At 37.8% G+C, this 26,463-nt stretch overlaps 1 protein-coding gene across 1 annotated transcript in view; it reads left to right on the forward strand.

Moving 5' to 3' along the window:
• The window catches only part of ADAMTS20 (ADAM metallopeptidase with thrombospondin type 1 motif 20), a 194,318-nt gene that overhangs the window by 74,595 nt on the left and 93,260 nt on the right, over positions 1-26,463 (forward strand). The window contains exons 10-18 of the mRNA XM_070454544.1: positions 1,406-1,547; positions 3,677-3,781; positions 11,773-11,918; positions 13,065-13,246; positions 13,343-13,479; positions 16,911-17,028; positions 19,343-19,438; positions 22,558-22,724; positions 22,883-23,012. Of these exons, the coding sequence (XP_070310645.1) occupies positions 1,406-1,547; positions 3,677-3,781; positions 11,773-11,918; positions 13,065-13,246; positions 13,343-13,479; positions 16,911-17,028; positions 19,343-19,438; positions 22,558-22,724; positions 22,883-23,012 (1,223 nt within the window). The remainder of the gene's footprint in view (positions 1-1,405; positions 1,548-3,676; positions 3,782-11,772; positions 11,919-13,064; positions 13,247-13,342; positions 13,480-16,910; positions 17,029-19,342; positions 19,439-22,557; positions 22,725-22,882; positions 23,013-26,463) is intronic.

A 26,463-nucleotide genomic window follows, 5' to 3' on the forward strand; every position in this document is an offset into this window, starting at 1 on the left:
TGGAGTCTCTGGGTTTACCTGTCCTTTGGAGGCTACTGCTTGCTCAGATTCAGATTGTTCTGGCCTTGCCTCTTCATCTCCTACATTTCTCTGCTTCCCAACTTATCCAAATGGTGTTTCTATCCTAGTTATTGAAACTTGTTCTAAAAGCAAGGCCAAACTCTTTCCAGGTAGTCTTTTGGTATAAGCACAATATTATTTGATTTTTTTCTACTACATATTCTAATCACCAATTTATACACTTTCACTTACCTATCTCTGTGAGAACTATGGGAATGAATGAAACCATCTTTTGGAATATATATTTATAAATGTATCCCTTAATTATGATTAGCAGTGGTTATTTATCCTTGTATGGAAACTTGATTTAAAAGCATAGCACATAGTTGCTGATCTGTACATGGTAGCATATAGCTTTGTTCAATTGCTGACTGAAGCACTGATTAAAAATACCAGTAGATATGCTTATTTTTGGAAGAGGGTGATATGATTCTTGCCAATGGGTATTTTAAAAGTTACATGTTCATATTTTTGGGCAAAATTTATTCTGCCCTCTAGCCAGTAAAAAATTCCACCTGAAATATTTCTTCTAATTATTTCAAGTTGAACAAATGTTTGCTTTTAACTGAGTTGAAACGGTTGAAAATTTTCAGTTTTCTATACACTATATTACTTGACAAACTAGGAGTAGCAAATACACATTTTTGCCACTATCTACTATTTTTCAAACTCCTTTAAAGATATTAAATCATGCACTTTAATAGCAACTTGCAAGGCAGCCATTTCTACTCTCAGTTTGCAGTTGAGAAGTCTTAGACTCAGGGGAGCCTAACTAACTTGTCCACACCATGCAGTTCGGAAAGTGGTGACACCCAAATGCAAAGTCCCAGAGCTGGCATTCTTTACTCTGCATTACATTCTTTTCCTAAGAAAATCTCTTTGAGACAGAGACAGCATAGCACTTTCTGAAATTCCTCTATTTTGTTGTCAGCTTTCTCAGATGATCTGAAAATGTTACTTTTTACATTTTGACAGATTGGACATTAGATATAGGGTATTCCTGTTGGATAGCAAAGCAGACCAAAAGTGTAGTGTGATCAACATAGGAATGCATGTTTAAATGTTATGTTCGATGAATTTTTGTTTATTTTTCATTATTCTTTAAAAAATTGTTTTTTACCTTTAAGGCAGTTGTGGGGATTAAATGAGAACAAACACATAGAATAAGTCCTTTATAAACTGTGAGGTTTTCTTATTGACTTTGATATGAGTTGGTTTTTAAATTATGAAAAAATACTGATGTTCTCTTTGACAGTGCAGAGCTACAGAAAAATGTGGTAAAGAATCTTCTACTGAAGTACATCCATGTGTATTCACAATATTTTGTTCCCTGTCGTTGTTGCAGTACTGGTCATGGGGAATGCCTTCTTGACAAACCAAGTGGAAGAATATACGATCTATCTTCACAGCTTCCTGGATTAATGTATGATGTAAACAAGCAATGTGAACTTATGTTCGGTCCTGGATCACAAGTGTGTCCCTATTTAGTAAGGAAAATTATGTTCTTTTGTTTGAAAACTACCATAAAGTTGTAGTTAAGATATATTTCAAAAAGTATTTTATTCTCTTGGACAGGTAGTGTGCTGAATTTATCTTGATTTTTAAATATTAGAAAAATTTGGTGTTTATCAGAAAGAGGTTTTTAAAAAAGGGAAACTATAATTTACTGAATACTTATTATACGCCAGGTGCTGTTTTAGGTGGGCTTCCCCGGTGGCTCAGATGGTAAAGAATCTGCCTGCAATGTGGGAGACCAAGGTTTGATCCCTGGGTTGGGAAGATCCCCAAGAGAAGGGAATGCCTACCCACTCCAGTGTTCTTGCCTGGAGAATCCCATGGACAGAGGAGCCTGGTGGACTATAGTCTAGGGGGTTGCAAAGAGTCACTCTTTGTTAGTCACAAATGAGTGACTTTCACTTTCACGTTGTTAAATACTTAAAAATTATCTTTAACTTTCACAAAATCCTATGAAATATCCTCAGTCAGAAAACAGAGTCACATACAGGTTAATGAAAATTAAAAGCATTCAAATAGTTATTTTCAAATGATGTTGTTTTGTGGGTGGGAGAGATAATGCAAGTGCTTTGATAAGGAATTGTATTAAAGACCCCAAGAATTTTATAGACTATATTTTACTTTATACAGATTTGAATCCAAAGGAATGAAATTTGGAGCCTATTGTTTAGTTTTCTTTAATCATTACTTTATAATTGGTTTCAAGGATTTTTCATAGGTTAGATTCTTTAAAATTCCACTGAAAAAGTTGAGTTGACATTTTTATTGAATCTGTAGCCAAGATTTTGTCTTCTTTTGGGAGTAAATTTAGGATTCAGTTCGAATAAATGTCAGTACTTTGGTGAATCCATGCCTTACTTTTCCAAGCAGAATATGCATTTCATTTTCTTCAATCCTGTGCAGACCTTTGCCAAATTGCTTACTGTACTACTAGATTGTGAAGATCATTGAACCAGGAATCTTGCCTTGTTCATTCATTATAAATAAAGATATATTCCCAGGGTTTAGTTCATATCTGCCATATAATAGGAGCCAAAAATATAAATGTTTACTGAATGTTGAATGAGCCAATACATGAATGATGTATGAATGAATGAATGGATGGATGAATAAATGAAAGGTACTTAACAGCGAGCATAAGGACGTACAAAGCATAATGCATATAATGAATATTATTCCTAAAATCTTAAATTTAAAATAACAAATTTTTATGTCCTTAAATATCCACTATGAAGAGGGGAAGATTTACCTCAATTATTTTTTATAAAAAAAATACTTTTCCTACTGACTTGGATACTGAATGAACTTTGAATTTAAATTCAAAGAAAGAAAGGGATTATCTTGGACATAGCTCCTGTGAGCCTCTGTGGATTTTCATATACTGTGAAAACTTCAGAACCCTTTGTTCAAAAATTGAAAGTATGCATTATATTTACAAAATAGGAAACCAGTATACATTATACAGTTTTTCTATGCACATTATTCATACATTCCACTGTTGGATCAAAAGGGACTTTTGGAAACTCCTTGTGAATAACATTTAACAACAAAAAATCCTTTAGAAAAATGTCTTGCAAAGAGAGAAAACTGTCTCAGTAATTTTGAATGCTTCCGTTCCAAGTCATCTCTTCCACTGTTCAGTGTTTGATGATAATCCAATTTTTTAAGAACTAAATGTTTCCGTTTTATGTGTTTAGAGGAAAATTGATGACCAAGACTGACTTAGTAAAGTTTATTATGTGTATCTGTGTTAGTTGTTCAGGCGTGTCTGATTCTTTGCAACTCCACGGACTGTAGCCCACCAGGTTCCTCAGTCCATGGAATTTGCCAGGCAGTAATACTGGAGTGGGTAGCCATTCCCTTCTCCAGGGGATCTTTCTGACCCAGGGATCAAACCCAGGTCTACCACACTGCAGCCAGATTCTTTACTGTCTGAGCTACCAGTGAAGCCTTAGTAAAAGATTATTACTGATTATTTCCTTATCTGACCGTGAAACCAGGAAGTATCTCGGATCGATTTATAGATCAGTGCATGACCTGATCTGATCTGGTGGTCGTAGTGTTATTCCCTCTTGCTTGCCTGCCTCTTCTTACCCTGCAGAAACAATGCAGGCGCCTCTGGTGTACCAGTGCAGAAGGAGTCCATAGGGGCTGTCGCACTCAGCACATGCCGCTGGCAGATGGAACGAACTGTGGTCCTGGGATGGTAGGTTTTCTCGAAGGGTGAGTTTTGTATCAAGAGATTATCCAAGGATGTGATTGCTGTGTGTTTCAGCACTCTTCATTATTCACCATCATATTTTCTTCTGCTAGTTGAGTTAATGTTTTTACTGTATTTGTTTGATGTATGTTTTCAAGTGCATTAGAATTTAAATTTTATCCTGTTTTCAAGGTAAAGCAGATGGATATTATAGTTACATAATTATGTGGACATTTACTTATCTAAGCATATTATAGTCTTGTTATTAAAAATGTGTCTAGCCGTAAGTCAGTCAGCAAATATCTGAAATACTCCCCAATTTAAGGATTTACCATTGTATACATTTCTCCTAAAAAATTCAGAGAAATATAAATGAAAGTATTAAGTGGTTTCTTCAGAACTTTATTGGTTTTAGTGTTTTTGAATACATTGTATCTCTAAGACAAACTGTCAGTCATACTGCATCTTTTCCGTTCTAGCATCAGTGATAAACTTATGTAAATCTGCCAACATGATGTGAAGTGACTGGGTTCACCATGATAATGAAATGTGATCTATTGCATATATTAATTTGCGGATATTGAACAGTACATCCCACTTAATCATAGTGTATGATCCTTTTAATGTATTGTTGAATTCAGTTTGCTAATATTTTGTTGAAGATTTTTGCATCTATGTTCATCAGTGACACTGGTCTGTAATTTTCCTTCTTGTGATACCTTTGTCTGGTTTCATTATCAGGGTGATGCTGGCTTTGTAGAATGAATTCCAGAGCATTCCTTCCTCTGTAATTTTTTGGAATAGTTTGAGAAGAATGGGCTTCCCTGGTGGCTCAGCTGGTAAAGAGTCTGCCTGCAATGCGGGAGACCTCGGTTTGATCCCTGGGTTGGGAAATCCCCTGGGGAAGGGAAAGGCTGTCCACTGCAGTATTCTGGCCTGGAGAATTCCACAGACTTATATAGTCCATGGGGTCGCAAAGAGTCAGACATGACCGAGCGACTTTCACAACTTTCAGAAAAGTAAGTGTTACTGTTCTCTAAATGTTTGTTAGAATTCACTTGGGAAACCATCTGGTTCTGGACTTTCAAGAGTTGGGAGGTTTTAAAATTATTGATTCAATTTCATTACTAGTGAACTTCATAAACTGGTATTTTTATATTTTCTTCCTGATCCAATCAGGTAAAATTGTACATTTCTAGGAATTTATCCATTTCTTCTGGGTTGTCCTTTTTATTGGCATGTAATTGTTCATCGTAATCTCCTAGGATCCTTTGTGTTTCTGTGATGGCAGTTGTAACTTCTTTTTCATTTTTTATTTCATTGGTTTGCTGCTGCTTAGGCACTTCAGTCGTGTCCGACTCTGTGAGACCCTATTGACTGCAGCCTGCCAGTCTCCTCTGTCCGTGGGATTTCTTAGGCAAAAATGCTGGAGCAGGTTGCCATGCCATCCTTTAGGGGATCTTCCTGACCCAGGGATTGAACCATATCTCCTCCATTGCAGGCAGATTCTTTACCACTGAGTCACCAGATTTTAGCCTTCCCTTATTTTCTTGATGGGTCTAAGTAATCAATTTTGTTTATCTTTTCAAATAAGAGCTCTTAGTTTCTTTGATCTTAGTTTCTTTTCTACTCTTTTTGGTATCTATTTTACTAATTTTTTCTCTTTCTGATCTTTATAATTTATTTCCTTCTACCAACACTGAGATTTATTTGTTCTTTTAATTCTAGTTCCTTTAGGTATAAGGTTTACTTGAGACTTTTCTTGTTCCCTGAGGTAGGCGTGTGTTGCTACAAATGTTCTTCATAGAACTGCATTTGCTTTCATTACATAGATTTTAGATTGTTGTATTTTTATTTGTCTCCAGGTGTATTTTTTTATTACTTTAGTGACATATTAGTTGTTTAGTAGCACAGTGTTTAGCTTTCACACTGTTTTATTTTTTTCTTTGCAAAATTTTTCTTGTAGTTGATTTCAGGTTTCATAGGACTGTGGTCAGAAAAGATACTCGATATGATTTCAGTCTTCTTGGTCTTATTGGTTGCCAGATTCTTGTGTGGAGACAGCTGGCCCCTTGCAGGTTTGATGGGTCCTGATGTGGCTGTCTGCATGGTCAGTGGAGGCTTGGTCTTGCTGCTGGTTCAGTGGTGGTTGGACCTCAATTCCAGGGCAGTTGACTGAGGTTCCCAAGAGGTCCCAGAGCTAATGCCAGCCCGCTGATGGCCAAGGGTGTCCGAGACTGTGCCGGCCTCCTGATGGGTGGGCCAGGTCTTTGCACAGCTGGCTCTGGAGCCATGGTACTCCCAGGGATGGTGTCTGTGGGGTCCAGGGAGTCTAGGCGCTTGTCCCTGCCCACTAGTGGCTGAATCTGGCCTCAGAGCTAGTAGTTGCCCATGGTGAATGGAGCTGGGTTCTGGGGTCCCTGGGTACCTGGGATGTCTTGGAGCTGGTGTTAGTTTCCTGGTGGGTAGGCTAAGGCCCAGGAAGCCCTAAGACTGATGCTGGTCCACTGGTGGCTGAGTCTGGTCTGGATTCTTGGCTTTCAGGGCCCTTCTGGTCCCAGAGTCAGTGTGGGCCAGCAGGTGGTATGGCTGGAGCCCAGGGGTTACCAGGGCTGGTACCTGTCCCCTGCTGGGTGGAGTCTTCTCTGATGGCTGGCTGCAAATCCCTTGGAACCTTGGGGTTAGCGATGATCCACTGGTGGTTGGGGCTGGGTCCTGGGCCCTCTAGTGGGCAAGACCAGCTTTTGGAGTGACTGCAGTCTCAGTGGGTTCTATGGCAACTGGCTGGCTGGAAGATGGGTCTGTGTTCCCTCCCAGGTAACTGCTTGGCATGGGGTGACCCAAGATGTGTGCCAGCACGCTAGTGAGTGGGGCCAGGTCCTGATGCTAGTAAGCTAGCAGGAGGAGTGAAAGTGGTGCTTGCCAGTCGCAGTGTCCTCGTGGTGGGATGAGCTCCCTAAAATGCCTTCTGTCAGCTTCTGTGTTACCGGGGTGAGTCCCAGATGCTTTCTTTCTTTTTGGGAAGCTCTCCAAAATCAGCAGATGGGTCTGACTCAGGCTTCTTTCAAATTTCTCCTTCTTCTCTGAGTCTTGAAGCATGTGATATTGTGTGTGTGTGTGTGTGTGCCTTTTAAGAGTGGAGTCTCTGTTTCCTACATTTTTCTGACTTTCCTGAAAGTAAGCCTTGCTGGCATTCAAAGCCAAACACTGTGAGGCTCATGTTCCTGGTGCAGGACTCCCAGCCTGGGGAGCCTGCTATGAGGTTTAGACCTCTGGGTCCTTGGGGAGAGTCTTCAGGTCATTGATAGTTGCTCTATAAATAGTTGTAATTTTTGTGTGTCCTTAGGAGGAGGTGAACTCAGGGTCTGCTATCTTTGCCCCATCTCCTGTCTATTCTTTATTTTAAAGTAAATGAAACTATCTAGTATACTCTCTCTTGGCTAGGAGCTAGTGGGTCAAGCTTCTTTTGTTCAACATGATGTTTTCGAATTTTATTCATATCATTGTGTGCATCAGTACTTCTTCCTTTATGTTGCAGTTTAATTCAGCTGTGCTATAATTTGTTTACCGTTCTTCTGTTGATAGGTATTTGGGTCATTTCAAGTTTGGGCTTTTATGTATAAAGCCACTGTGAGCATCCTTATATAAATCTTCTTGTGGCCATATGTTTGTATTTCTCTTGAGTAAATTGTTAGGTTATAGGGTAGGTGTATGTTTAACTTCATAAGAAAGTACCAAACTATTTTCCAAAGGATGTGAACCATTTTAGACTCACCAACCAATATAAGAAAGTTTGAATTGTTCTGCATTCCCTGTCAATTTTTTATTTTGTTAGCCTTAACAAACTTTTAGCCATTCTAGGGGGTGCAAAATAGAATTTAATTCTTATTTTGACTTGTATTATCCTAATTATTATCAATTTTGAGCTTCTTTTTTTTATTAGCTCACAACTATTTCCCCAATGAGACAGTATGGAGCATGGGTTTGTTGAAATCCAGATAAATATGGTGAGATACTGAGACCTACTTTAAAACCCATGCAGATTAAAAGTAGAGGTGACATTTGGCATAAAATGTGAATCATGCTAGGTATAAACTCCCTTTAAAAATATTAACTGAAAATAGTAAGCCCCTATGCATTAGCCATATTAAGTATTAAGAGGTCCTGTTATTCAAGGAAAGTTTAAACAAATATCCTATAATTTTTCCTTTAGTTCTTTTATCTTGTGAATATCTTACATGGGTGATGTCTGTTAAACACTTTTTGTAGTAAATCTGTTTGCATGTAGACATGCTGAACCCATCTGACAATGAGTTAATTTTACTACACGATGAACAATATAACATTCTTTTTCATGCTCTGTTCCCTCAGAAATAAATAAATAAAAAGGGAATGTGCCAGGATTATTTAAACATTTCTGGAAGATGCCCACAAAATTCACATGCACACAGTATATTCTATTTTGAGATCTATTTTGAGATTCTGTTTTTGTTCACTTCTAGTATGACTTTCTCATATTAAATGATTTGTTCTAATGGAGGGCACAAAGCAGTTTTTTTCTGCTAATAATCTTGGTTATAGGATTAATTCATTCGACAGAAATTTGTCAAGGGCCTCCTACATGTCAGATACTATTCTTGGTGCTCAGAATATATCAGTGAACAAAAGAGGAAAGATCCCTGCCCGCATCCTGGAGGTTATATTCTAGCTGAATACCGCAGTATTACAAACAATATAATGGCACCATAAATAAGAGAAATAGAGTAGAAAAGGGATTAGATGTTGTGTCATAGGAGAGGGCAGATTGCAATTTAAAATATGACGGTCAAGGATGATCTTATGGGAAGTTGCCTAATGAGCTGTTTTAAAGGAAGTGAGGGAGTTTGCTATGAGGACATTGCAAGGGAGTTGGGTTTCAGGCAAAGGGAACAACAGCCAGACTTCTAAATCTGGAATTTTCCTAGAGTGTTCAGGGAAGAGCAAAGATGACATTTTGACTGGAGTGGAATGAAAAGAGAGAGAGAGAGAGAGGTGCATGGGAATTACTAGAAAATCTTTCAGGTGTTATGAGAATTTTGTGTTACTCAAAGTGAGATAATTGAAAGACTTGACAGAGGAGTCACCTAATATGATTTAATTTTTAAACTAAGTTAAAAAAGGATCATGGCTGTTCTGACAACTTTTGAGGCTAACCTCTAAGGGCCAAGAGTAGACGAGGAGGAGATTCCTCAGGGAGATGTTGGAGTAAAATAGATGTTGGTGACTCAAGTCAGGTGATGATTAAAAGTCAACTTACATATGTTTTTGAAGGAACTAGAGCATTTGCTAATGTATTAGCTATGGAATATTAGAGGAGGAAGAGATAGGATGACTATGTATTTGGCTGATAACTGAGATCCACTCAGCAGATTTTGAGGGGGCAGGTTCAACTTTGGATATGCTATCCTTGAAGTGGCTGTTAAGACATTGAAATGAAAATGAGGAAGCAGCTGTCCATAGAGTTTGGAGTTCAGGAAAGAGATCTGGACTGGGAGTGATCGATGAAACAGATGGCTAAAGGACCATTGTCTGAGCCCAGAGACATTAAGAGGTTAGAAGGAAGAAGAAACTGCAAAAGAGAAATCATTAAAGAGAAGAGAAAACCAAGAGTGTGTAGAGTCCTGGAAACCAAGAGAAGAAAAAGTGTATCAAAGAAGCAGAATGATTAGTTATGTCACACACTATGTCATAGAAGTCAAAGAAGGCAGAGACTGAGAACTAGCCACTGGTCTTGGTGTCCTGGAGGCCATTGGTGATGCACACATGAGCAGATTCGTGGAAAGTGGGATGTGAAAACTTGTGGGTATTGAGAGAAAAGAGTTGGAGAGAGTTAGACCATGAACAAAGACAACTCTTTCAAGGAAAAATAGGACAATAACTGGTGAAGGAAATAAGTCTAATATTTTTGTTTAAAAAGAATGAGTGGAGTACTTCTCAAACTATCTCTCATAAAGGACCAGTATTCTTTTTTAAATATTTCTGGTCATTTATAAACATGCTGTTGTACAAAGTGGTAAAAATGAAATGAAAAAAGACATTCCAAGTGTAAGCCAAAACAAAAGGAAAACAAAATGGTGGTTCCTCAAAAAGATTAAAAATAGAAACATGTAACCTAACAATAAAATTTCTTTGTATATATCCCAAAGAATTGCATTATTCACAATAGCCAAGAAGTGGAAGCAACCTGTGTCCATCAGCAGATATATGGATAAAGAAAATTTGATATATACATACAATGGAATATTTTTCAATTGTTAGAGGAATGAAATTCTCACACATGCTGGAACATGGATTAATTTTGAGGACATATTGCTAAGTGAAATATGCCATCCCTAGAAAAACGAATGGGCTTCCCAGGTGGCGCTAGTGGTAAAGAACCTGCCTGCTAATGCAGGAGACTTAAGAGACAGGGTTTGATCCCTGGTTTGGGAAAAATCCCCTGGAGAAGGGCATGGCAACCCACTCCAGTATTCTTGCCTGGAGAATCCCATGGACAGAGGAGCCTGGTGGCCTATAGTTCATAGGGTCGCACGGAGTTGGACATGACTGAAAAGACTTAGCATGTGTGCAGAAAGACAAATACTGTATGATTTCAGTTATATGAAATATACAGAGCAGTTGAACTCATAGAAACAGTAGAACAGTGGTTGTCAGGTTTAATGGGTGCAGAGTTTCCATTTGGGAAGATGAAGAGTTCTATGTAATGGTTGCACAGCAATGTGAATGTTCTTAATGCCACTGAACTCTACACTTACAAATGGCTAAGAGAGTGCATTTTGTTGTGTGAATTTTACCACAATTAAAAATAGAACAGGGCTTCTCTGGTGGTCCAGGGGTTAAGAATCCTCCTGCCAACGCAGGGATATAGTTTCGATCCCTGATCAGGAAAGAATCTACATGCCCTAGGGCAACTGAGCCTGCTTGCCTGGAGCCTGTGCTCTACAACAAGAAAGTCACTGCAATGAGGAACCCACAGACTGCAACAAAGAATAGCCTCTGCTTGCCACAACTAGAGAGTGGCCATGGCCAGTCGCAGAGACCCAGCACAGCCAAAAATAAATGAATAAATAAATATTAAAAAATAAAGCAAATATAAGCTGATTTTATAATTATTAGTTTTAATAAACAAAATTAATCTGTTAAAATCTTCTAAGTCTTCTGAAAGTTTCTAAATGCTTGCTGTCATCTTACTCATTTTCTCCCAGTTGACAGTGACTAGTTCAAAGAACAGCATCTGTGCAAGGACTACAGTTTGATTAGCTTTCATATAGTGGCGACTGGAACAGTGATGATGTAGGAGAGATGGGAGAATTGCTGGAGTGGTGAGAAGAGATTAGTTGCACGATGGAGGGATTGGTTTTGGATTTTTCGTGTCTACTAATGGGCAGGAAGGCTGAATACTGGGCAGAAGGGATGGTGGTAGATTCTGGGTGTTGGGTGGGTAGAAGAGTTTGTGGGAGATTTTGGACACATTCTTTTGTAGATTTCCACTTTCTTGATGAAAGCAAGAAACAACTGATCGTTGAGACTTTAAATAAGATAGAGTAGAAAGTTAGCTACAAGAGTAGGAGAGTGATAGGTATCTTTGCATAAAAGGTAGAAGCATGGTTATATACAATATTAATCAAATATTTGTTTGCTTCTTTTTCAAAAATACTTTTCATTATTAAGGTTTCCCCATAGGTATAGGTCTTCCCTCTCCAGTGAGACTGTAGCTCTCATAAGCACAGTAAATTTCCTGTTCTTTTTTGCATTCTGTTGATCTGTTTACACTTTCTCAGTATATACTCAGGAAATAGTCACAAAATGGTATCAAATGTAATTTCATTTCTGAATTGATAACATTCAGCTTAAAGTTGTATGCATTTTCTTCAGCTGGTCTTTCTGCTGTTGCTATTGTTACTGTGATGTCCTAACTAGATAACACATGAATCATTTCTTTTTGTGTCACTTTATAGCATTGCCACCATGGGCTATGTGTAAATAAAGAGATGGAAACACGTCCTGTAGATGGCGATTGGGGACCATGGGGACCTTACAGTTCTTGTTCAAGAACATGTGGAGGTGGAATCAAAAGCACAAGCAGGCTCTGTAATCGCCCCGAGTATGTCTTTTTTATGTCACTGTAAATTAAGATTATCTCAAGGCACCAGAAAGTAAACATCAGTTTCATTCACTTCTAAAACTGGAGGTCAGTCTGTAAGTTTCTGAGATTCAGAAAACTTCTGGAATACTTTAAGCCATATTCCTTTCTATCTTGGTAGATTCAGACCTTAAAAAAAAAAAAAGTAAAATACTTTTAAGAATTTGAGTTAAGACAGCCATTTTCTTTCTTTTTTGATTTAGTGTAAATTTGAGAAATAGTTGCAAATAACGACAGTAATATAATGGCATTTTTACTTTTACTGTGCTTTTGTTGAAAGAGCCTGGCCCCTTTCAACTGTGCTTTGGTTTTCCTGGGTAAAATAGGTAGTTGTGTTACCATTTCTTACTGTTTGGTATAATTTGTCATGTCATATTTTCTTTTTCTTATTTTCGTCTTATAGTTGCTTCAGTGTCTTTAGCTTGAATAAGTACTGAAGCACAGATCCTGCTCACCAAAATACTTAAAAGAATTTAGGGATTTCATAAGAATTTTAAAAAATGACTCTCTTATTATAGATATAAGTAAAGAATTTTTAATACAGAAATATGACATACTATGAATAGAATACAACTTAGTTTATTTGAATTTTAAAATAGTTGAATTATGCTGAAAGTCTTCATATAAGCTTTTAATCTTCCAACATAAATTGAAATGGAGTTGGATGTCTATAGATTGATACCATGAAATTCTTTGAACTGAGTGATACGTAGGATATACACAACAAAGAGTCATATATACTTCTTTTTAGTTTTAACATGGTGTCATCTTCCTTTGTTATCATCTTTGGCTCACTCTATATGTCTCCCTGCCTCTGAAATGAGTAAACAAATCCCCACCATTAGTTCCTTGTTAGTTAATCTAGTCATGAATAAGACATCATTTCTGCCCTCTGGGCCACAATGTCCATGTTAAAATGGATTTTTCTATAGTTCATTAACCTCAGAGTTGCTTCCCAACCATGTTACATACTTCTGTTAAAAACAAAAAGTGTTAGTGGGACATCAGCGGTTTTCCAGATCCTGGAAAGGGATGAAACAGTTTTAGAATGAAATGGCAGAAATAACCTTGTACTGATGTGCTTTAAACTGTAATGAATTTGACTAGGCCAAGAAACGGAGGCAAGTACTGTGTGGGCCGCAGGATGAAATTTCGATCATGTAACACTGATTCATGTCCAAAAGGCAAGCAAGACTTCCGTGAGAAGCAGTGCTCTGATTTTGATGGTAAACATTTCAACATCAATGGTCTCTCCCCTAACGTGAGGTGGCTTCCAAAGTACAGTGGGAGTAAGTAATTAGAATATTTTATTGCTGTAAACAGTTTTGAGACAAAAGAACACACAGCTGTGTTCTTATCCACCCAAATTTAACTGTTTCTTACAGTTGCCATAAAAGATCGTTGTAAACTCTATTGTCGGGTGGCTGGAACCACTAACTTCTACCAACTGAAGGACAGGGTTGCCGATGGTACTCCTTGTGGGACTGAAACAAATGACATCTGTGTTCAAGGCCTGTGTCGGGTAAGTAAAATTACTGCATTTAAAATGACTTTCAGAATACCGTTTTCCTTCTATTTTTCTAGCCAGATATTACTTCTGCAACTTGATACTCATTCTTACGAATTTCAGCACAGCATCTTTTGTTGCTACCCTGCTGTCTATAGGAACATGCTTAGGAGCTATTCTTTGTCATCAGGAGTGACTCACGAAGCAGTAAGATAAGTTTGCTGGTTTTGTTTTGCCTGTGGTGCTCAAAATCAAGATGAGGGATGAAGTCAACTTCCTAAGATGTCTCAGGACCCAAAGAATGCAAAGCCCTTTGGTGATGTTCAGAAGAACATCACCTTCTGTGGTGACACTTTTCCCCTCTGTGTGGGAAGCAGTGATATCCTGCCACCCTCTGTCCATTCTCCTACTTGTATGCATTTGACAAACTTTTACCAAATTTCTGTGTGGGCTTCCCAGGTGGCATTTAGTGGTAAAGAATCTACCATCCAATGCAGGAGACACAGAGACACAGGTTTGATCCCTGGGTCAGGAATATCCCTTGGAGGAGGAAATCGCAACTCACTCTAGTATTCTTGCCTGAAGAATCCCATGGACAGTCCAGTATTCTTGCCTGAAGAATCCCATGGACAGTCCAGTATTCTTGCCTGAAGAGTCCCATGGACAGTCCAGTATTCTTGCCTGAAGAGTCCCATGGACACTCCAGTATTCTTGCCTGAAGAGTCCCATGGACACTCCCGTATTCTTGCCTGAAGAGTCCCATGGACACTCCAATATTCTTGCCTGAAGAGTCCCATGGACACTCCAGTATTCTTGCCTGAAGAGTCCCATGGACACTCCAGTATTCTTGCCTGAAGAGTCCCATGGACACTCCAGTATTCTTGCCTGAAGAGTCCCATGGACACTCCCGTATTCTTGCCTGAAGAGTCCCATGGACACTCCCGTATTCTTGCCTGAAGAGTCCCATGGACACTCCCGTATTCTTGCCTGAAGAGTCCCATGGACACTCCCGTATTCTTGCCTGAAGAATCCCATGGACACTCCAGTATTCTTGCCTGAAGAATCCCATGGACAGTCCAGTATTCTTGCCTAAAGAATCCCATGGACACTCCCATATTCTTGCCTGAAGAATCCCATGGACAGTCCAGTATTCTTGCCTGAAGAATCCCCTGGACAGAGGAGCCTGGAGGGCTACAGTCCTCAGAGTTGAAAAGAGTCAGACATGACTGAGCACACACACGCACACACGCACACACACACACACACACACACACACACACACACACACACACACTCTGAATGCAGCATACTGTTCCAGTCCCTGAGAAGTAAGGAGAGACAAGAACTCCTTCCTCTGACACGGTGGCAGATCTGTGGGGTCTGTGGGCACACACAGGGCTGTGAGCTTATCTGCAGGGTGGCCTGCGGACGTTGTCGATGGAGCATCTTAGTCTATGGGGAAGTGGGTAAAGGATTTGGGGAAGGGTCATGCAGGGTGTGAGTCTGGATCTAATTATTAGGATAAGAAAGTTTTAGAAAGGTGAAGAAGTAAGGGACCAAAGTTGGAGGTGGCCACCAGCTGGTGTTATGTGAAAGTGTTTTCCTGAAGTCCTTGAAGATCCAGGGATTTGGAGTTAAGCAAGAGATGTGATTTGATTTGCATGTTAAAATCTTCAGAATGTACTGGGTTGTTAGGAAACTGGAGTTAGGTAGGCCATTTGGCGGGGCTTCCCAGGTGGTTAAAGAGCTGGCCTGCCAATGCAGGAGATGTAAGAGACAGGTTCAATCCCTGGGTCGAGAAGATCCCCTGGAGGAGAGCATGGCAACCCACTCCAATATTCTTTCCTGGAGAATTCCACGGACAGAGGAGCTTGGCAGGCTGCAGTCCAAAGGATTGCAGAGTTGGGCATGACTGAAGCGGCTTAGCACACATACACGCAGGCAGGATGCTAGGTGAGAGCAGATGAGCCCCTGAATTAAAGTTTGCAAATTGCAGAAGACAATCCTAAAAATGGATGGTGAGTTTGAGAACTAGGATAGTGAATGTTGTCTAAAGAATATAAGTATCCTCTTAGGAACTCATTCCTTAAGTGGAACTTAATAGGACCAATTCTTCTCCGTATAACCAAACATCTAGGTGATAAAGGCCTTGAACTCAAAGGGCTAATGAGATGTTTAGAGAAACTGAAAATAACTTACAGATTGGAAATAGCTTTGGACTTACCTGGTAGTTCAATTGGTAAAGAATCTGCCTGCAATGCAGAAGACCCAGGTTCGATTCCTGGGTCAGGAAGATCACCTGGAGAGGGATAGGCTACCCACTCCATTATTCTTGGGCTTCTGTTGTGGCTCAGCTGATAAAAAATCCACCTACAATGTGGGAGACCTGAGTTCGATCCCTGGGTTGGAAAGATCCCCTGGAGAAAGGAAAGGCTACCCACTCTAGTATTCTGGCCTGGAAAATTCCATGGGCTAGTCCATGGGGTTGCAAAGAGTTGGATACGACTGAGCGACTTTCACATCACTTCATTTAACTTTTAAATGTGAAAAAAAGGGCACTTGGTGCCTGAAAACTTGTTTTATCTAAGTTAACCCCAGAGAGTCAGATATAATGAGAAAATATGACATGTGTCTGAACATAAAGATGCACATTACTTTCAGAAAATATCTGGATGAAATTTTCATTTTGGAAATATTTACCTTGTAAATACAAAGTCATGAGGCTTATGAATTTTTCTTACTCTCCTGATCACTAAACTTAAAGGAGTGTTCCAAAGAACTAAATGTTACTGCAGTGTGTGCAGAGGGCACCGTCTGTGTGGAAATGAGCTGCATTTGTTCTTTCCAAGCCTTGGGTCACACTGTACTCTCACCATTATTTATTTACTCATTTTTTTCTTAAACTCTTTATTATGCTGGATATTAATTTTAAAGAAATAAGTTATTTCTGTCAGATATGCTGTTTATCCCCAGAGTTCTAAGGTCATAAGTTAAAAAAAAAATGTAAATCATGAACGACCTCTTTTTGAAGTTACTATAGTGTGTAACTTTTTGTCCCATTTGAATCACATGTCCTTAAAGAATTACTCTCAAATAATGGAAATAGGAATCACTGTCAATATTTGTTACCATGTGGATTCTTAGATTTTTACCTCCGGGGATTTTTAAAAACATCTGAGAATCTATCTTTAAATCCCACACCTGGTGATTTTGATGCAGGAAGTATGTAGATGATCCTTTAAAAGACGGTGCTTTTTCAACTATGTGAACAGCTGTGTGAAAATACTGGTCTACATATAACAAGATCATTAGATATCCTGAAAAAATCCTGTTGTATTGAATTTCCTGTTAAGTGAAAGAATATTTTTGGAAAGAACTTTGTAAAGCCCCATTAGTGCTTCGCTGGTCATTTTAGTAATCTTGACTGTGATGATTGTATTTTGAAGCAAGCTGGCTGTGACCATGTGTTAAACTCCAAGGCCAGGAGAGACAAATGTGGCGTGTGTGGTGGGGATAACTCCTCCTGCAGAACAACGGCAGGTGTCTTCAACAGTGCACATTATGGTGAGCTTTGCAGTTTTTATCCAGCTTTCTCTTTGGGTATAATAATGGGACTATATCATTAAGGAATAATAGTGTTGGTTTGTTATTATTTATTCTGTATTTTAGTTCAGAATGATAATTAAATCTTGTACAAGTTGTAGGATTGAATTAATGAATTTACCTGCTTAAGACAAGTTTAATTCTTAAAAAAAATTTAGGTGCATTTATTAGAGTAAATCCAGTACAATTTGACAATGAAGTGTAAATAGTCCCCCTGTCGTACCAGTTAGTGAAGTGTTTTTACTGCTGCTTCTGTAATCTATATTGTATATGTTTATAATCTTTCCAGGAAATTTGCTTTCAATTGTTTTTAATCATCTGAACCACATGTTTTCTGTGTGACCTGGCCTATCTGTTGTTTTTTATTGATGATATATTGAAACTGATTGAAGGTGAAGGATGAAACCATTAACTTAAATGTTAATTTGGAATTATCATTGCATTTGATTTTTTAGGAAGTCTGGATTACAGATATAATTGATATTTGGCCATGGCTTCATTTTTCTTGAAAATTTTTATGAGAATATATCAGATATTTTCCATTAAATTTCCTGAGAAATGTTTTTTATTTTTATGGTAATAAAAACAACCCTTTAACACTTTCTTTGCAAAATAAATGATGTATGTTTTACAGTTTTATTGTTCAGCTTCAAATTGTATTCACATGTTTTTGAACAGAGTTTAAGTTAATAAGAATTGCTTCAATTAAAGCAGTGTCATTTAGAACAGTATATTTATATGAAAAGTGTAGAACATTTGCTACTCTGATCATGCTTATGCATCTAAGTTACTAGATGATTTGACATTATTTTTCTAGTTGTTATGATTATTTCTTGGGACCCATATATATTTGATCCCTTTTTATCACCAGTGGCACACATTTATCAAAGTCTGGTCTGTATTCACTGAAACGTATTTTTGCTATATAAAGCTGAATACACCAAATTAGAATTTAAACTTGCTAAAATTGTGCTATGAATTAATCAGTTTGCAAATGGAAAAAGAGTAAATTCATGTGCAGGTTTTGAACAGCATTTGTCACATTACTGCCCCCTAGTGATAGCTTTCATCTTGGCACATTTGCAATGCCTTGGAATACTTTCTTGAAAAGCATAGCAAAGACATAAATAGTGGGGCTAGTAGGAACATTTTATAGTGAAAAAGAATCATGAGTCAAATTATTTTTGTCGGCTTATAATTTACAACCACTATGTGTTAAATGTATACAGAATAATCATACCATTTATCACCTTATATTTAAATGTGATATCTTAAAGAGATATAAATAAATAAGGCTGCTCTGAAAACGCGAGATAATCTCATATGAGACTTGACCTCTTTTAAAACTTCCTCTTCTAAAGTTAACTTCATATTTATAAAAGTTATTGTATATTAAAAGTTTCAACTCTTTTTGTTTTTATATTAAATGAAAGAGGAAAATCCTAATAAGAGAAAGGAAAATGTTAGAATAATATCGCTAGAGCAGAATTAATTGTTGACTTAAAACCTGAGAGTATTTGGAAAACGATGTGACATGAGTGGTTTTAGTAAAGGAAAAATGTTTCTTGTTTAATGTATATTTGTATATGTAATGTAATGTATATTTGATATAGTGTTTCCTCATATTTTGAGAAGTGCCAGTGTTATTGAATTTGGTCTCATAAAACATTTCTCTAGAGTAAACTTTTTACTTTTCTCTTGACAATTTGTTAGTAGACTTTAAAAAATAATGTAAAATTTGGGGGATGGCTATGGAGATTTCTGCTTACACTGGAACATAAGAGCTTAAGAAAAATATTTCTCTTTAACGTTCACTATTTTGCTGCTCACTGAGTCTGTGTAAACATCTAGCAATGGTCAACTATTTTTATATCTCCCGAATTTGTGAATAGCATTTGGAATCCTGTATTTTTCCCCATTAGGAAGTGTAAAATGTAAAAGTATTGGTCACATTTAAAAATTAATATGTGTTAAATAGTTCAGGAGCTAAATTACTAGATTTATTTGTATTCTATATTCAGAATTTTAAAAGTAAGAGAAATTAGGAAGTGCACCTTAAGAATCCCAAACTCTGTATTTCTAGATAACAACTACTTTTTCTTAATCCTTAGTAATTTGTGTAAGACAGTGATTCAAAAAGAATAAGCACATATCATCTTTCAGAGATAAAATGAAATTAAGTCTGACTACACTATTCAGATTTTTCACTCAGCAGTACTAGCCTCTGGGCCATCTGCTTTTTGTGAAAGTTAACATGTATAAAATTATATTGCAGGTTATAATGTCGTTGTAAAGATTCCCCCAGGAGCAACAAACATTGATATTCTTCAGCACAGCTATTCTGGAAAACCAGAAGATGACAATTACCTGGGTAAACATTTTTAGTTAAATGGCAGCCAGTATGTGCAGTTTCATGGAGGTCTGTGGTTGTAAATTCTTGGAAGGCAAGAAGAGCCCCTTGAATAAACATGCAGTTTCGGCTCAGACTAAGCCAAGTCATCTAACACATATATGTGTTCTCTTTTTGAATTACATACCATATCCTATTTTAAAGATACTGAATTAAATTCTGGAAGACAAATTAAGCTTTTTTCCCATGAGGGTGTTTTAGATAACCAGAGGTTATATTCAGTTAAAGTCGTGTGTGTATTTAGAATACAGTTCTCTAGTTGTAAACCTCATTGGGGTTAAATGTTTTTAAAAAAGTGAAGTTGCTCAGTTGTGTCCGACTCTTTGAGACCCCATGGACTGTAGCCTACCAGGCTCCTCTGTCCATGGGATTTTCCAGGCAAGAGTACTGGAGTGGGTTGCCATTGCCTTCTGCAGAGGATCTTCCTAACCTAGGGATCGAACCTGGGTCTCCCACATTGTAGGCAGATACTTTACCATCTGAGCCACCAGGGAAGGGAAATGTTTTTAATTTGTTTTCTTAAATGTCTTTACCATGTAGCACAAGTCTTTAAATACAATTTTTATTGTGATTGTATTTTTATTGCTCTTATATTACAGAAAGAGAACTATAGTTTCATATTTTTAGATGTTAATGAACATAGTCCTAACATATTGTCTTTTAGCTATTTATAGAGTATACATTTCAGTTGTTATTTACTTTTTGGAAATTGACTTATAGTTTAAAGCATTTCACTTAGGCCCAGAGATGAAAAGAATGCTTTACAAATCTTTGTTTCTGTCTGATAAATACCTTAATATTGACTTACATGTAATTCACTAAGCTGGTGATATAAAGCTGATACTGAAAAAACACTTGCCTCACATTAATGAAATGTGAAATATTGGCTCAAGTAATCAATGCTTTGAATTGACTGGGAATCTGAGTCTATAATGAACAGCCCATTTCAGAAATTATCTTTGGCCTTATAAAGTCAATTGTAGAAAGAACAACTGCTGAATGGATGCAGATTTTCCTTCCAGGGTGATGAAAAAATTTAGAAAACTAGTAGAGTTTGCACAACATTGTGAATGCCCTATATGCCATCAAGTTGTGAATGCCCTATATGCCATCAAGTTGTGAATGCACTATATGCCATCAAGTTGTGAATGCACTATATGCCATCAAGTTGTGAATGCCCTATATGCCATCAAGTTGTGAATGCCCTATATGCCATCAAGTTGTGAATGCCCTATATGCCATCAAGTTGTGAATGCACTATATGCCATCAAGTTGTGAATGCACTATATGCCATCAAGTTGTGAATGCACTATATGCCATCAAGTTGTGAATGCACTATATGCCATCAAGTTGTTCAATTTAAAATGGTTAATTCTGGTTTTGTTAATTTCACCTCTATTAAAAAAAAGCAAAAAAAATTCCTAAAGAAAATCAAGTGTAAATGTTTTAACTTTACATTTAGTTGCACTTCTTTTTCTTTTGCATATACATAGATATATGCCATATATATCATATGGTATAGACATATGCCATATGTATTATAGATAATTTATTATGTCTCTCTTAGGATCCAGATGTAGCTATTTGGTTGTGCTTAAGTTTAAAGATTAGAAATGTTCACTACTAAAATATCAATATACTTTGTAAAAGAAATACTAATGGAAATATCAAAATCTAAATACGGTAGCAAAATATATGTGTGGAGTGTTTAGAAAGGACTTGTAATTTGCTTTGGTAACTAAAAATGCTGAAATGTAGTTTTTGTCAGTAAAGTTTTATTTCCCTTAGTTTTAGTGTAACAGGCAGTCCTTTAAACAGAGTGATTTTCATTTTGTTGGTTCTTCACTGAATTTGGTGTAGTGTATAAAGACAATCACAATAGTCTACACAGACATAGAATCACCAGACATATTTGGTAGTATTTCCTTTAGCATTGGTTCAAGGTGTGTAGTATTTGTTAAGTTTAGTCATGGTAACTTGTGTGCTTTGGGTAGGATTTCTTGGAAGATCAAATAAGTGTTTTCCAAAAAGATTATTGCATTGAGAAGTAGAGTAAATCAGCAAAGATGTATTTAATTAAGATGGGGGTTTTATTAGTATAAAATTTAAAATATTAGACACCCTCTTGAAAATATAAACTAACAGCACAGTGCTTTACAATTTATACACTTTAAAAACATTTTCCAAATTTGATTCAAATTAAAACCCTGTGAGTTGGGAATTTTTATTATTCCTATTATGCAATTATAAAGCAAGTAGTTTATCCCAGATCACATAGTAATTAATTGGAACAAGTTGAATTTAAATCAACTGTACTAAGTCCTGTGGTCTTTTTACTACCACAACACTGTGGACAGCATGCAATTTTGTATTTACAAAAGTAACAAATTGTGAGTATGTACTCCGTTCCATACTCATATACACATGTAAATATTAGTATATAGATAGACACACATATACTTAATTGATAGGCTGATGTTAATACCTATCCATGGGAAAGAGCAAGAATCACCAGGGGCAAGAACAGAGGGGGTGGTGGGAGGGTTCTGAAAAAGTAGCCACTCACACAGGCATGAGCAATGATGAGTGCCTCCCATGAAAAAGATCCAGATGTTTACGGAGGGAGGAGTGGAGAGGCATGGGCTTTTGAAATATTGACCTAGGATGTCGAAGCTTTGTACATGTTTTCCAAGGTAAACAGAGCACTATAGCAGCCTGGCTGCCCTTTCTTTCCTCCCCGTGGATGACCAGGATTGATATAGCTGATCTGTCTGCATGACTTCTCTCTGTTTTTCCACTTCCTGTATGTCTCTCTTGGTGCTGCATGCTTTGTGGATGATGACCTTCTCAGAAAGAAAAATTATAGAGTGAATGTATTTTCACGGGTTTGGCTAATATGCTAAAGTTTTGCTGCTTATGGGTTAGATACCACTTTATAGTAAAATAAAGTTTATTTCCTCCTTATTAATTTATATTTATATTCTCTAACTGCAGAAGAAAAGAATGTGAATTGTAAAAGTTAAAACTGTTTCTGGACCGTTGACTGGTTTTGCTGTTTCATGAGCACTATCCTTTTACAGCATTATCGGACACTCAAGGGAATTTTCTTTTGAATGGGAATTTTGTTGTAAGTATGTCCAAAAGGGAAATCAACGTACAAGGAGCTATTTTTGAATACAGTGGTTCAAACAACTCAATTGAAAGGATTAATAGTACTGATCGACTGGAAGAAGAACTTGTTTTGCAGGTAAATTCTTAGTAGTTGTTACTAAGACAGTTTTAATCATACTAGTAAAATATGATGCTTACATAAGTGCTTTGTATTTATTATTAAACATAAACTGATGTCTTTTAAGAATATATCTTTTATGAACTGATTGTGTGCCCCTTTGTATTTTTATTGAGGTTTTGTGTGTGGGTAATCTATACAACCCTGATGTACGTTATTCCTTCAATATCCCCGTGGAAGAGAAGAGTGATCTATTCGCATGGGACCCATATGGACCGTGGCAAGACTGTACAAAAATGTGTCAAGGTACACTGAAATTAAACAAAGGGGACATAAGTTCAGCTGTGGCATGCTGGTATAGTTTGGGGTGCTGGAGTCTGGCTGCCTGTGGAACCCACATACTTATACCACACAGACTTACAAAGATTTCCCGTCTTTGTTCTCTGCCTGCTTTTCTCTCCACTCATTCTGGGCTTCTTATGCTTAATAGCCTCCCTTATCTCAACCCTTTTCAACATTTTCCATCACAGCTCCTCTCCTACCACGTCCTTAATCTCTTTCTTGCAGTTACAGAAAGGGTCCCTTACTGTGACACTGTTTTCTAGTGAAATGCTCACCTTCTTGTCCTTTTCCTTCCATCCTCTTTCCCAGACACCCATCTCCTTCTTTTAGTCTTCTGGGGTCAACATTCTTTCATTCTCTTATTTCCCTTCTCTGACCCCAGGGAAGTGTGTTTGTACTGATGGATGAATAACTGAAAGGAGCACGGGGGGATGAAAAAGCCGTGCAGTTATAGTAGAAAAGCAAATGAAGAGACTGGTATCTTTGGGCAATCTATAATTATGAATACCTGGTTGTGTGAGGCTACGTTTGTTTGAATCAGTAAATGTTTATCAACAGACTATTTTGTTTTGGATTATTAGGGCCCTGATATTGCATTCAAGTTTTAAGTCTAGTGGATGAAACAGAAGAATGAGTAAATTTTTTTAATTTTAAATGATAAAAGCCGTGCCACAGGTATACATCGAGGAGACCCCAGGAAAGATGGAGTGAGCAGTTTGAGGAGGTGAAATGGGAAGATAGAAATTGGTGTGGAGTGGAAAAGTAGTTCCCAGGGACACGAGAGACAAGGTCTGGGAATTAGGGGAGCAGTGAGTCAGAGGAGAAGCAGCTCAGAACAGTACAGAAATGAGCTGAGAGAAGGTAGGTGACCAGAGGCAGTAATCACAGATGGGAGCTTGAAGGGCATGTTAACAAACTGACCTCAAGGTACCAAAGGAATGGAGGTATCCCATCCCAGCGAAAGGCGCAGACTTGGTCCTGTGGTTCTAGGACATCAGTGTCCGGATGCTGGTGTGGAAACAGGCATTCCTGTTTGAACAGTGTCTCGGGGGAGGGAGACTGAAGTAGATGATGCCAGGCTGACTGGAGCAAACACTGCAAGTAGGAACAAAGCTTTTTAACACAGACGACGGAGGCATTCATTTTGACAAAAAGAATCTGAATGTGCTTTATAGAAGATCATATAGAAGTGGTTTGGGCATCTGGGACTAGCATTCCAGCATAACTGGGTAAACTGGTCTGTGGCAGTAGATATGGGGAGCTAGAAGAAATCTAAATACATAGTTGAATGAAGGGACATTCTAAAATTTGGGGGACACACCAAATAAACACATAACAAGATCCAAAATGAAAGGCTGGAGGAGGCATTTTGAGATAGTTTGAGAGTCTGGACCAGGAAAGATCTCTTTCCCATAGAAGGAAAGGAGCTAGTAATTCAGTTGCCACAAAGTATATTCTATGATCATAGTTCCTTTTGTACCTGTGTCACTTTGGGGTTTCTCTAAAGTGAAGTTTCTTTAGTTTTGTTTTCTTGTTTACCCTGCGCACTGAAAATGATCAGGCTCCAAATGTTTTGTGAAGGCTGTAAATTTTGTGTTACTATTTTGGAGCTCTATATTCAGTGCAATTGGTTTCAGCTTTCCTTTCCTTTTTCTTGTCTGTTGCTGCTCCCTTGGCCCTCTTCTCTCCACTCTAACCTGGCCATGTTGCTTTTCAGGCTTGTGACAGGACTGTCATCACACGCTTTCCCTTCTCCATCATCCTGGGAGGTCTCTTTAACTTTCTTCTGTGTTGGATTCCCTGTGTCTCAAATTCTGTGAATTCTTCTCTTTATTTCCTCCACTGAGGATAACATATCTGTCGGAAATTTCCTGAGAAAGCAAGGCAGGTTTTTGAGACCTTTCCTGTCTGAAAATGGCATTATTCTGTCCTCACCCTTGATTGATAGCTTGGCTCGTATAAAATTCTAAGATAGATTATTTTCCTTTAGAATGCTGAAAATCTTGTTTTCCAATCCCCAGTGCTTGGATATGATACTTCCTGGTATGGAAATTTTGTGTCTCCCTTCCTAAATTCTGGGAGTGAGAAATGTCAGGACAATGTGTGTTGGCTTGGCTTTTCCTTTCATCTATTTTCCTGATAATTAGGACGCCTTCCAAACTGGAAACACAGATTCTTTGATCTGAGAAGTTTTATGTATGATATCTTTGATAATTTATTCACACTAAAATTACTCTTCTGTCTTGTAAAATTTATATTGTCTGGATATACAGCCTCCTGGTCTGATCTCTTATCTTGTAATTTTCTCTCCAAATGTACATTTTTTTTCTTAGTGTTTCTCATCAACAGCTTGCTTTTGTTTCGTGGATGCAATACCTGTGTCTGTGAGAGTATTAATTGTAGTTTTGGAACTTTTTCTGCTCCCTGACATATGTGTTTCCTCTTAATTCTGTTTCTGCTTATTTTGGTCTCTTTTGTGAGTGTCTTTCCTAAATTGCCTACTGATCCTTTGATGTTTTTTTCATATTTAAGACTAAAATGCTAATTGAAAGTCCTGTGTGGGTTAAATAAGTCTTCTTATAGTTCTTTACTATGTCTTTGGGGGAAAGGCTCAAATGTCACTGTCATTTAATCTTTTTTCTTGAGCTAAAGAATTTTCCAAGAAAGGAATTCTCCCATCTTCTGCTGGCCAGTGAGGGGACTGGAGAAACTGTAAAAATTGGCTTGGAGCCAGAGGGAAATGGAGGGTGAGCCCAGTGGGCCTGAATCTCATCATTTCAGTATGGAGACTTTTACTGAGTCCCTCTCTTTTCAGTACAGTGCTTCCCCAGCTTCCCTCAGCTGCTGTGTGTGTGCCCCCAAATTCACCTGCTCTGGAGCTGTGCTATCCAGAATGGTAGTTACTAGCCACATGTGGCTAGCCCACTGAAGTATGTATGACTTAGTATGAAAAAAGAATGTGAAACATAACATCGATAGTGTTTCTGTTGACCCTGTGTGGAAATGATCCTATTTGGATATTTGTATCTTTTTATTTTTTCATGTCACCACAAGACAATGGAAAATTACATGTGGTTCACATTGTTTTTATTAGATGGCACTACTGTTGACTCTTAGGTGGAAGTCTGACTGTTCTTCATGAATACTTTTCAATCACTTCTCCGTTTTTTCAGGCCTGTGCCTCATACATTCACCTCTTCAGAGGAACCTGAAGCTGTTTTTGATTCCTGGGCTTTGCTTGGATTCTGTGGCATGAATGGTTTGTTTCTTACTTTCTTCCTCCACAGGCTCAGGTTTCAGCTTCCTTGGCTCTGTTAAAATAGTAATTTCCATCTTCTTTTCATATTTAAAATGCCCTTTTCCTGCCTACTGTTTCCTCTTTTATTCTTTTTGTTCTTTCAGGTTTTTGCCTTTT

This window comes from Odocoileus virginianus, chromosome 24 (genome assembly GCF_023699985.2).
Source record: "Odocoileus virginianus isolate 20LAN1187 ecotype Illinois chromosome 24, Ovbor_1.2, whole genome shotgun sequence".
NCBI lineage: Eukaryota > Metazoa > Chordata > Mammalia > Artiodactyla > Cervidae > Odocoileus > Odocoileus virginianus.